The sequence below is a fragment of the Crocodylus porosus genome, unplaced genomic scaffold (assembly GCF_001723895.1).
Source record: "Crocodylus porosus isolate Cpor-Errol unplaced genomic scaffold, CroPor_comp1, whole genome shotgun sequence".
NCBI classification, from domain to species: Eukaryota; Metazoa; Chordata; order Crocodylia; family Crocodylidae; genus Crocodylus; species Crocodylus porosus.
The window spans coordinates 3,494,487-3,505,855 of NW_017728928.1; the positions used below are offsets into that span (position 1 = coordinate 3,494,487).

The following is an 11,369-nucleotide window of genomic DNA, read 5'->3' on the forward strand; positions in this document are numbered from 1 at the left end:
TAAATTTATTGAGATTAATTTGAAGCTCCTGCTTCTGTTCCTGGGTATCTGAAGACTCCTCAGGGATGAGAAATGCATTTGTGTGTGTGTTGCATGTATTGTATAAAGTTTCTGCCTGCTGCTGAAATAGCCAGTGTTGACAAGATTCCAAACCATAGGCAAACTATGTAGGCTTCCATTTTCCTTTTATCTCACTTCCTTTTCCTCCAGATTATAGCGTATTTAATTCTCAGCAAGTACAGGAGGAAATAGATGCAAAATCACTTGATGAGATGGAGCAAAGCCTACTGGTACTCTCTGAGACAAAATCCTCCATAGAGAGCAATGTAGCCCTTTGGAAACAGCAGGTGTCTACAATAGCCAGGGTTCACTTCCTCAGTTTAAGACGTGAGAATAAGTCAGTGAGAGTTATGTAAGTATGGTGGCTTTGTTTGTTTTACAAAATACTTGATTTCTGAATTAATTTTAGTAGTAAAAATGGGGAAGATGCTAATCTGTTGTTATGGTTTTTATATATCTATGATGTGGATGCTAATCAATATTGGTACCATTCTATACGATGCTATCATTGAATATTTTCTCCTGGTTCTTTGTGTGGGCGTAGCTTTGGAAGAATTTGATAAAATTTGGTGGTGCCAATATAATAAGATTTTGGTTATACAGGGCACATCTACTGGTGCACAGTTACTGTGCAGTAATTTAGGTTACTGCTCAGTAATCAAGAATTACTATGTGGTACGGGCATGTGTCTACATGTGCGTACCCATACTGCGCAGTAACTATGGTGACTCACGCCAATTTGATGCAGGTAGCAAATTTACGTCCAAGTAGTTACTGCACAGTAAGGCACAGATAGACGCCTTACTGTGCAGTAACCCTGTGTGCATGGACTGATCTGGGATTAAATTTAGTCCCAGGTCAGTCTACATAGCGTTACTGTGCTGTAATGCATTTACATGTAGGCACCGGTGTAAAAACTGCTTACTGCTCAGTAAGTTACTGCGCAGTAAATGCATATGTAGATATATGCCCACAGGATGGCCTAAGCAGCTGATTGCTGGAGAGTGCTATTCTTCTGAATAGTATTCACTTTCTAACCATGGTTGAAGAAGGAACTTTGCTTTTGAGAGTCTTCCAGAGTTTTGCGTAATTAACTGTAGTCCATGAGTTGAACTTGCATAACTGCTGTTAACAGTAGTATGTTTATTAGTTGTTTTGAAATTGTGCACTGACAAACAGGTTATGTTAGTTATGAAAATAATTTGCATCAGTTGTGATCTGTTTTTACTGAACTGCACTTATAATGTTTTTATTTCTTCCAGGTTGTTGCTTTTCTTAATTTTCCTTGTAGTTCAGATTTTTATGTTTTTCATTCGTCACTACTTGAAAAATGCTGTAGTTCCTCTCAGACTCTCCCCAGATATGTACTTTCTGAAACCTGGACAACAATCTCACAAGTACAAAACAAGTCTCCTCCTTCAGAATTCTACAGGTAGGGCTGAAAAAGACAGTACAGCTTTAATGGATGGTTATTGTGCCTTTCACGGTGCAGATTTAATTGTCTTTTTAAGTCTCTCATTGATGTGAGGCAATAAAGCATACAGAAAGTAAAAGAAAGTGTAATGTGCATCCTGGAGGTTTTTAAGACTGATCAGTGAGATTTCTAAAATGGCAGCTGAGATGGATAGCTGAGATTTCTAAAATGAATAGCTGAGATTTCTAAAATGGCAACTGGCTTTTATTTTCCCTAGTTAGTTATGTTGCTGAAAACTAGAATACTGTACATTAATATCCTGTGATGGATTTTTAACCAGCCCAGTCTAATGTCTATCCAAATTTAATTTAAAAAATGCGTAGGATCAAGGCTGAGAAATTCTGTGTCTTTTTCTTCCCTTATCTTAGTGGGAGAAGGAAAACGGTGTTCTAAAGAGAGCCACTCAAAATATAAGGGTGGGACTTTCAAATTCCCCATCAGGGTGTAGATATAGGGAAGGCAGCAAGGGTTTTGTCCTGGGGCTACTTGGGGCTACTTCGTGGCAGGTACCCCCAGTACAGGGACCAGATCAAGATTTTTGCTTCACCTAAATTGTGTTAATTAACTCCACTAAAAATTCTCTATATTTAAAATATAGTCTTAGTAATCAGTGTGAACTACAGTACATCTTAACTTGATGTACACCACTAGCATTTCCTTTATTCAAATATTAACATGTATTCTGAACGAATGAGCTAAAATTGAAACAGGAACAATATTTAAAACATCTGAAGAGTCTTCTGATTTAGTTCCCTGCATATTCCTATGGTTTTTCATTGTAGAGATGAATAAAGTACTCATTGTATTGATTGAAAATGTGTTCAGAACATTTGTGTAAAGGTTCACCAGATGCCTTTGTAATGTATAGGTACCCTAGTTTCTTTCTTGTCTCATTTTAGGATCAGATATTGATGATATCATCAGCTCTCTCAGGAGCCTTAACATACTGACTGAGGTATTCAATAGCAGTGATTATGTGTCAGCATCTCCGCATACAGCAGCTTTAAACATATTTAATTCAGGAAAGGTGAGAAACTACTTATTTTCTGAAATACATAATTAAGTTTTTGCGGTGCTGTGCTGGATCTGACTCTTCTCATGATATCATTCTTATTTTATTTTAAGATGGTAGTGACCATGTAAATGCATACTCTGCTCCTGAATATTCATTGCAATCTTTAATCTGAGGCTGGGGCTGGCGGCAGAGTGGGGCCCACACCCAGGGGGGCAACAGCAGCATGGAGCTTGGGTAGACAGGGTAGAGGTGTGAAGGAGGGTGTGGGGGCTGTGGGGACCCCTCCCCACTCCCCCCTATGGTGCATAGTTCCCAGGCAGCAGCAGGCAGGGGTGTTTTGGGCACTCCGTGCTCAGTGCAGGTGCTGTCTTCCGGTGGCACACGGCTCCAGCCAGTGCTGTGCATTGCAGCAGGAGCTCAGCCCAGCTGGGCCACCTCTATCACTGGGTCTTTCCATCACGCGGGTGCATCTCCCGCACTTATGTGCCACTGGAGGGAAGCTCCATGCAGTGGAGCCAGCTGCCTTCCCCACCCCCTGCCCCGCAGGTCCCAGGACTCTGCCAGAAGTGGAGGGGAGCCCCAGCCTCTGCTTCCCTGTGGAGTCCCAGGACCTGCACAGCAGCAGGCGGGGAAGGCAGCTGGCTCCAGCTCATGGAGCTTCCCTTCGGTGGCACAAGAGTGTGGGAGTTCCACGTGTACACCAGTGAGCCCAGGCGATAGAGGCAGCCCAGCCAGGCTTTGTTCCTTGCCGTGATGTGCAGCACTGGCTGGAGCCACACGCTGCTAGGCAGTAGCACCTGTACCACAGCAGTGCCTGAATCCTAAGTTGTAACAACTAATACATGCCGCCTGCTGCTGCTGCTGCTGCTGCCGCCACCACCGCTACCACCTGCGGGGGCTGCTCGCCATAGGGAGAATGTGCAGGGGTCCCCACAACCTCACCCCCGCTAAAATAATTGCTTGCCCCTGTTTTAAAGGGCATGCTAGCAGTAGTTTCTGACAGCTTGAGCAGATTTCTTTAAGTATTTTTTGCTTTGGGGTTCTTAAATATCTCAAATACAAGCCTCAAATGTGTGCATCAAACTCTCTCCTTTCATATTAGACTCTTGCATCTATTTTCAGTTCATTTTATATTCACCTTTTGGACCTCACCAGAATTGGTTGTGCAATCACTATCTAGTATGGTAAAAAAGCTGAATATTTTGGATGCATGGATTAGTGTATAAATGAAAGTATTGTCTTTGGAAACTAGAATATGATTTAATATGAAAGTGTGTGATAAGACTTGGAGAATATTGCTTTTCCATTGCCATCATTAATATTTTTGCAAAGTATGAAGTATCTGGAGCTAGTGTTTGCTAGTGGTTTGTAATAGTTCATTGTAATCAGTTCAGTTCAGTGGTTTGTAGCAGTTCATTTCACATTAGATCTGTCCAGCTGTTAATGCAGAAATAACACTGAAACCTTTTTTTTATTCCCCTGTAGAATTGCATATTTGCTGCTGTATTTAACAGTAGTATGGTGCATTCCCTCCCTGTTTTGATGAATGTCATTAGCAACCTGGTTCTCCACAACTTAAATGTGACTGAGAGCATTCAGATATGGAGCAACCCATTCATTCAAGTAAGTGAAGTTCAGATCAGACACAAATGTCACAGGGTTTAATGAAGATCATATGTTTGCAGCGAAATAACAGCAGCAGAATTTCAGTTACAGTTACATGTGCAAGTGTGCCCTGTTCCGTGTGGTTAAGCATTTCTCAAAATGTAAGATCCTTCTTTGAGCAAATAAGAATATGTTGATCTAAATGCAAAGTCTGCAAGAAAGTTCTAAGTATAGGCATTTTAAAGCATAATATATTACTGCCTTTTTTTACAATTGAAAGTTTCTAAGTTAATGAGATATTGCACATTAAGCACTATGATTTTTAATTTTAATTCCTCCATCCTCATAGATTTTTTTTTCTTTTGAGTGTAAACATGATATTCAATCCAGGACACTGTACAAACATAAAAAATAGACCCTAGTTAAGCAGAGGGATTTGAAATGGAAAATAAGGGAAGATATTGGAATTTAAGTAGGAAAAGAAATGGATGGCAAGTCACAGCTTGTCACCTGCCTGGCTTTGATTAGAAGAACTGTACAGCAGAGGTGAGTCTGAAGGAAGGCTTTAAAGGAAGGTAAGATAGTGATGGTTAAAAAAGAATGATTGAGTTTTTTCCTGTGTCAGGGGCAGTGTGGGAGCATACACTCAGTTATTCAATGGTAAAGCTGATGAGTGGTAACTGTTGGGAATGCTGGCAGGATCAAGGCAGCAGGTGATGTTTCATAGGTTACCAGCTCAGGATAGATGGGAGGCGTATGAGTTGTTGAAGGGGCTTTAAGATAAGGGATGATATTCTACCCTTCAGGGGGGCTAGGATTGCACTGAAGAAACTGGTATTTAATGTGAAGCTGAAAGAAGTGAGAGAACGACTTGAAGTCAGGGTTAACAGGAGTGGGATAAGCTAAAAAGGTCATCTTAGAAGTATTCTGAGTAGACAGGAAGGAAACAAGGGTTTTAATGACCAAGAACAGTAACGAAGATATAGCAGCAGTCAGATGTTCATGTTTTGAATTACCATATTTTCAAAATGTTCTAAAGATATTAATATTATTAACTGGACTGAAATCTGCTCAAAATGTTACTGTGGGGTTTTTGTGTGTTGCTATTTCAGGAGTCTTACAAACATTGAAATGTCCTTTTTTGCAACTAATTCTTGGTCAGTCATGTACATATTACAAATGCATCATTTTTCATATCATTTTTATATTATTTCCATGGCAGACTTGCTGATTAAAGAAATATGCTTTGTATTAACACACAGGCTGAAAATAAATGTAATGATCATTTAAATGTATCCAGGTTGCAGCCGTATTGGCCTAGATCATTTAAAAAATTTTAATCTTATCTAAAGCTGTACCTAAGATGCCATTCTTAGGTACAGCTTTGTACAAGACAAGAGGAAATTATATGTAGAAACTATTTAAAAGAATGGGTGAAAAATTCTTGGTGTCAGCTCTTGCTTCATGATGATGATGAAATCTGGGTCATTTTTCAGGAAACTGTTGATGCCGTGTTCAAACTAGAACTTTACTTTGAAGCTGTGTTGCTAGGAATCATTGTAACTGGAATTCCACCATATTTTGCAATGGACAATGCAGAAAACCAAAAGGTAATTTAAATTAAAATATGCAGCTTTAGATCTGCTAAAATGTAGGCTTCTGGAAAAAAAAATTCTGGAAAATTCATTTTGAGAGGATACAACCATCAGGTAGTAGATAGTTAATGGATAAGACACAGTGGTTGGATGGATTTTTTTCTGAAGCACAACAGTTTCGGAACCAAATGACATGTCGAATCTCAATTTTTGAAAGAACTGAAACGTGCCTGGGGGGTTGATAGATGTACATAATCCAAGGATAAATGTGCATGAATTGAATTTCATGCAAAATTCAATTCTATTTAGCTAAATAGTTGTAGAGATATAAATATGAGCAGAAAACCTGCCTTTTTGCATATGGAAGGAACTGGCTGTTGATTCAGAGCTTTAAATTTGACACTCAAGGCTCTTCATACACTAATGCCAACAAAGCGCACTATCACAAGCCAATGGAAGTAGAATTGTAGAGGGCCCCCAGTCCATATTCCTTTCTGGTATTCTTTCCCTTTTCCCCCAAACTAACAAAAGAAGTTCTTTAACAGATGTCAATACACACAGTATTTCCCATGACACCTAAAAGTTGCAGGTCAGGAATGGTTCTGTTGAAGATGTTAGAATCCTGCTGTTGTAGAGTCAGTGCTCTTTGTGAGCAAAATTAGGCCTGTTTTTTACGCAGTAATAGGGAAAAAAAACATCATGGCCACACTTGGCATTTTTTCTCTTACAGATCAAAGCCTACACTCAGCTTAAGATATCAGGCCTTTACCCATCTGCTTACTGGACTGGACAAGCAATCATTGATCTGCCTTTATTTTTCTTTATTCTTGGCTTAATGATAGGAAGCTTATTTGCGTTTCATTATGGTGTTTATTTCTATGTTGGGAAGTTCCTTGCTGTGGTAAGTTTAGTTTTATTTATTCCTCTCTCTTTTCACGAAGGAGCATTTTCAAAGCACCTAGGGTCAGATTCTGTTCCACCTATTAGACGCGTAAATTTGCTTGGGTATGTAGTTATTCTGTTCCATGAGTCTATGAAAAGCTGTTAATACAAAAGTTGGATGGGGCCACTGCTGACTCATTGCTTTTTATGATAACATCTTAAAGGTTAGGTGAGGGGTGTTTAATAAGCAGGTGTACTCGTATATTTAGGAGTTAGAATTAGGTGCTAAAGTCCACTTAAATCCCCAGTTGGTAGAATGGAAACCAGTCGATAAAAATACATATGTTTGGAGGGTTTGGAGGAGGAGATGGTTTGCTTGCTTTTTTAACACATTATTTTAGTAGAGTTCATCACAAAATGAGACTGGTCTTGCTAGCACTGCACGCTTGTTTATCTGACTGCTTAATGATACACACCACATTTGTCATGCTGAATACTGCATTTCAAAGCATAAATGCACAAAAGATTAATTCAAAAATTGAAATGAACCTCAGAGACACCGAACATTTTCATGCTAGGTTTGCAGGAAGTAGCATTTTTACTGCATGCATACTTACAGAGTAATACATATTTCTTTTCTTGCAGATCTTCTGTCTTATTGGCTATGCACCTTCAGTTGTACTGTTCACATATGTGGTTTCTTTCACATTTAAAAAAATTCAAAATACTAGAGAATTTTGGTCATTTATTTTTTCAGTGGTAAGTGATTTCTGGTGTGTTTGGTTAATTTTAAGCATTTCTTAGAGCCCACATTCTTTTCTCTTTTCCAGTTATCATTTGGAAAGGGATTTCCTGATATTTAAAATATTACCATCTACTCAATCTCTTTTTTACATGTAATTACTTGAACAGAAATATTTTTTTGCTTGAGTTCTCTGTCTCACCTTACATCTTCACCAAAAACTTTTGTAAACTTGTATTGCCTGTGGAATAAAACAAACGACACTTGGAGTTAAAGTGCTAAGATTTAGATTCACTTACAAACAGATCAATTTTTCCCTTTTCCTTGTTTTTTAGGCAGCTTTGGTTTGCACCGTTGTCACTGAAGTGGCTTTCTTCATGGGCTACTATACTGTGACCACTGTTCTTCATTATGTCTTCTCCATTTTCATTCCAATCTACCCTCTTATTGGATGCCTGATTTCTTTTATAAAGGTAGGCCTTTGGGTATTTTTAAAATTTCAGTTATCGAGAACTCTGGCTGGTGGTAGCAAGGTAATGCACTAATATACAGACATGTTAATGTGGAAGTTTCTATCCATATTGCTCTGTAACATCACCCCATAGCCATTCAGTCAGTTATAGATAGCATCTGGCACTTAAATTTTTTTTAAATTCTTTTTTAACTTCTTTGTGTCAGCAGAATGATGGTGTCTCAGATACTGAAAAGAAACAAAGATGTTAAATGACATGTAAATGCAGATTTCTCTTGCATCTGTCTGTGCAGTGAAGCTCTCATTTTGCTTTGGAGATTGTACCATTAGGCAAACAGAAATATTTAGCTTTGTTAGCCTAAAGTTAGGCAAAAGGCAGGGCAGTGTTGCAGCTTGCTGACTAAATAAATGCATCTCCATGTTAGACAATAAGCTGCAACTTTGTTCTGCCTTCTCACTAGCTAAACAGAATAATAGGCAGGTTTTGATTTTGGTTCTTTCTATGGTTGTTATGCAGGATTTGACTCCATTACAATGTTTTAAAAGTAGCAGTCAGCAGACAGTAAATGTGCATGTAAAATATGCAGCATCTGCTGATTTAATTGTTTAACTCTTTGTCACATTGTCAGGTCTCATGGAAAGACCAGCGAAAGAATGAAGAATACCATAATCCAGGGAACAGACTCGTGATAGCAGTTGTAGCAGTAAGCACCAATTGTTTGCTATAAATTGCTGGTTAACTTTCAGTGGAAAGCCACTTCTCAAGGACATTTTTCTTTTGTAAGGTTAAGATTTTATTTACTATTTGTAAAAGGTACTAAATTAGCTATGCGGGAAGATGCAGTAGTACAAACTGCTGTTTTAGTGTGATTCAGCCCTAACCTGGGAAGGTAGCACTGGTGGGACTATTATTGATTATGGTATTATGGTAGTATCTTAGGACAATGAAGAATGGGTTGCTTTTTTGCTAGTTGTAGGGCAAATGCAGAGTAGCCCTTGTACCACAAGAGCTGTCATGCAAATAAGACACACGCAAAGTATTCACAAGCAGAGTACACAGTGTGATGGTGCCAAACAGCATTTTGTTCAGTTTCTTTGGTAGTTTGGGAGAAGGGCCGAATGGTGGAAAGTAGGTAGGAGGGATAAGCCAGATGGAAAGGAAGGTGAAGGGAAAGGGGACAAGAAAGCCTCTGTTGGAACTGTGCAAAATCCTTGTCATGTCCCAAAATCTTTCTACAGTTTCTGTGAGGTCTCTGGTTGGTTCTTCCCCACAGTATCTACCCTCCCCCTCAACCCCACCAAGGCCATGCTGACATGCTATCCATGGCAGAACCACTGTTTAGGTCCTGGGGGAGGGTTTCCACCATTTCAGGGGAAGGAGATTCTCCCTGTCCAGTTCTGGGATTGGAGGAGCTGGAGGAGTATTAGCTTGGACTGGTTCTTTTTTTTAATTTCCTATCCTGGTGCTATTGCCCCTCTGCTGATGGTCCTATGTGCTACACCAGTGGTTCTCAACCTTTTCAGACTCAAAACATGTCTCAGAAAATGCCAGCTCTTCATTTTCACTCTTTTTTTTACTACAGTATAACCTCATAAATCCAGATATCAGAAATCCAGAATTATCAAAAGTTTTGCATTTCCCTCTGGGACAGGCTGCTGCTCCCCCCTGCCCTCCTGGACGTGGAGGGGGAAGCTTGCATGCGGCAGCTACCACCACCATTAACCACCCTGCACCGCCATTCCACATGCAGCCGCTGCTCTGGACCAGCCGCTGCTACCCCTCCCCAAGCCACTGCATTGTTTTAAATCTGGCATTTTCAAATTTCCAACAGGTACTTGGTCCCAGGCATGCCAGATTTATGAAGTTATACTGTACAAAATAAAATTGAGCAAATCCTGTTACAAAGAACTTGGAAAGACCACAATAGGTCAGAATGTTTTTAACACTATGGATTTGTACTTGAAATCTCTTGGTTTAGCTCGTGAATCACATGTGCACACCTAACAGTGCTAACATTGCATGGTATCTTGTTGGCACCCTTAAAGGGATCCAAGGCACTGCATAGAAGTGAGGCACTGAATCTTTGTTCACTTACCAGCCTCTCTCTTGAGTTTGCCCATTACTCTCCAGTTGAAATACTATTTATGAGGTAGTTTTCCAGGTTGTAGCCATATTGGTCTAGAGGCAAGAGGAATCAGAACTCATGGTAGAGGTGATGTCTTTTATTAGACCAACTAGATGCTTGCAAAAGTATGTCTTTATTTGCAAGGTTTGGGGCTCAGTCACCCTTCTTCAGGCATAGGAGAAAAGATTGTAAACTTTCTCCTGGGTAGAAATGAAAGTTCATATTTCATAGGAGAGGGGAAGATGTGGTAGAATCTCCTGTTTTGGATCTGTTCATTTTATGCAGATTAGACCCAGAGAAAAATTGGAATTGTCTGTTTACCTCATTGTTTGGTGGCAAGCAGGATGTAGTCATATTTCCTTCTGGTTATGATGTTTCATATTTCACAAAAGAGTATAAAGATGAAATGCTCTTCTGGGCAGGAATTTCCTTAGCACATAAGAAATGTCTACCCAGAAGAAGGGTGCCTGTGCCCAGAAGCTTGGGAATAAAGTAATTCTTTTTGCAAACATGTATTTGGTCTAATAAAAGATATCGCCTCTACTATGAGTCCTGATTCGTTTTATGAAGTAGGCCCTTATGTCCTAGGGACTAGTCTGAGTTCAAATTTACTCATTTAATATAGGCCAAGTTACAGCTTTTACAATGTAATAAAGGTCTCTGCTGCCTGAGGGCAGATTGAGAGGAGACACTAAGAAGAGAAGGTGTCATGTCAGCCTGCTAATCCCCATCCAGCATCAGCTTCTTTATAATAACTTTTTCCCCCATTATCATCCTGATGTATGGGTTGAAGGGCTGGAAAGCATTACATAAAGATTCAGTTTGAAATATCCATTTGAAAGCCTTAATTAGTTTATTGTCATCATTATTCTGCCTAAAGCCAGATATATATGGGAGTTGTACTGAAAAGATGTTCAGAGCGAGATTCCTTTGGGTTCCCAGAGCATTGGTTAATAATACAGTTTTATTGCCTTCAACTTGATTGTTAACTCTTTCATTCTGGAGAGAGAATTGCCTTTATTTGATCTGCCTATCCACTGTAGTCATTCTGGAAAAAAATGATTACTGACAGAAAAGCAATTCCCCAAGCCCTCAGGCATCAAGGGGCTAAACATGTTTTGACTGATTATAATTGTTGTCTGTATTTTATTCTAGCCTTATTTGCAGTGTATACTTTGGCTGCTACTTCTGCGGTATCTTGAGGTGAAGAATGGAGGTAGAACAGTAAGGAAAGACCCATTTTTCAGGTCTGTTTGTGTTAAGAGTCTTGTATTGGGTTAAACAAGCCATTTCATAGATTCATAGATGCTAGGGTCGGAAGGGACCTCAATGGATCATCGAGTCCGACCCCCTGCATAAGCAGGAAAGAGTGCTGGGCCTACATTACCCCAGCTAGAT

General features: G+C 39.6%; 1 protein-coding gene across 4 annotated transcripts in view; it reads left to right on the forward strand.

Annotated features, from left to right (window-relative positions):
- Positions 1 to 11,369, forward strand: part of ABCA5 (ATP binding cassette subfamily A member 5) — a 45,249-nt gene that overhangs the window by 23,133 nt on the left and 10,747 nt on the right. For all 4 annotated transcript variants that reach the window (XM_019542337.1, XM_019542339.1, XM_019542338.1 and 1 more), the window contains 10 exons: positions 211 to 412; positions 1,323 to 1,492; positions 2,434 to 2,561; positions 4,035 to 4,172; positions 5,651 to 5,764; positions 6,480 to 6,650; positions 7,277 to 7,390; positions 7,709 to 7,846; positions 8,475 to 8,549; positions 11,127 to 11,218. In XM_019542337.1, coding sequence (XP_019397882.1) covers positions 211 to 412; positions 1,323 to 1,492; positions 2,434 to 2,561; positions 4,035 to 4,172; positions 5,651 to 5,764; positions 6,480 to 6,650; positions 7,277 to 7,390; positions 7,709 to 7,846; positions 8,475 to 8,549; positions 11,127 to 11,218 — 1,342 coding nt within the window. The remainder of the gene's footprint in view (positions 1 to 210; positions 413 to 1,322; positions 1,493 to 2,433; positions 2,562 to 4,034; positions 4,173 to 5,650; positions 5,765 to 6,479; positions 6,651 to 7,276; positions 7,391 to 7,708; positions 7,847 to 8,474; positions 8,550 to 11,126; positions 11,219 to 11,369) is intronic.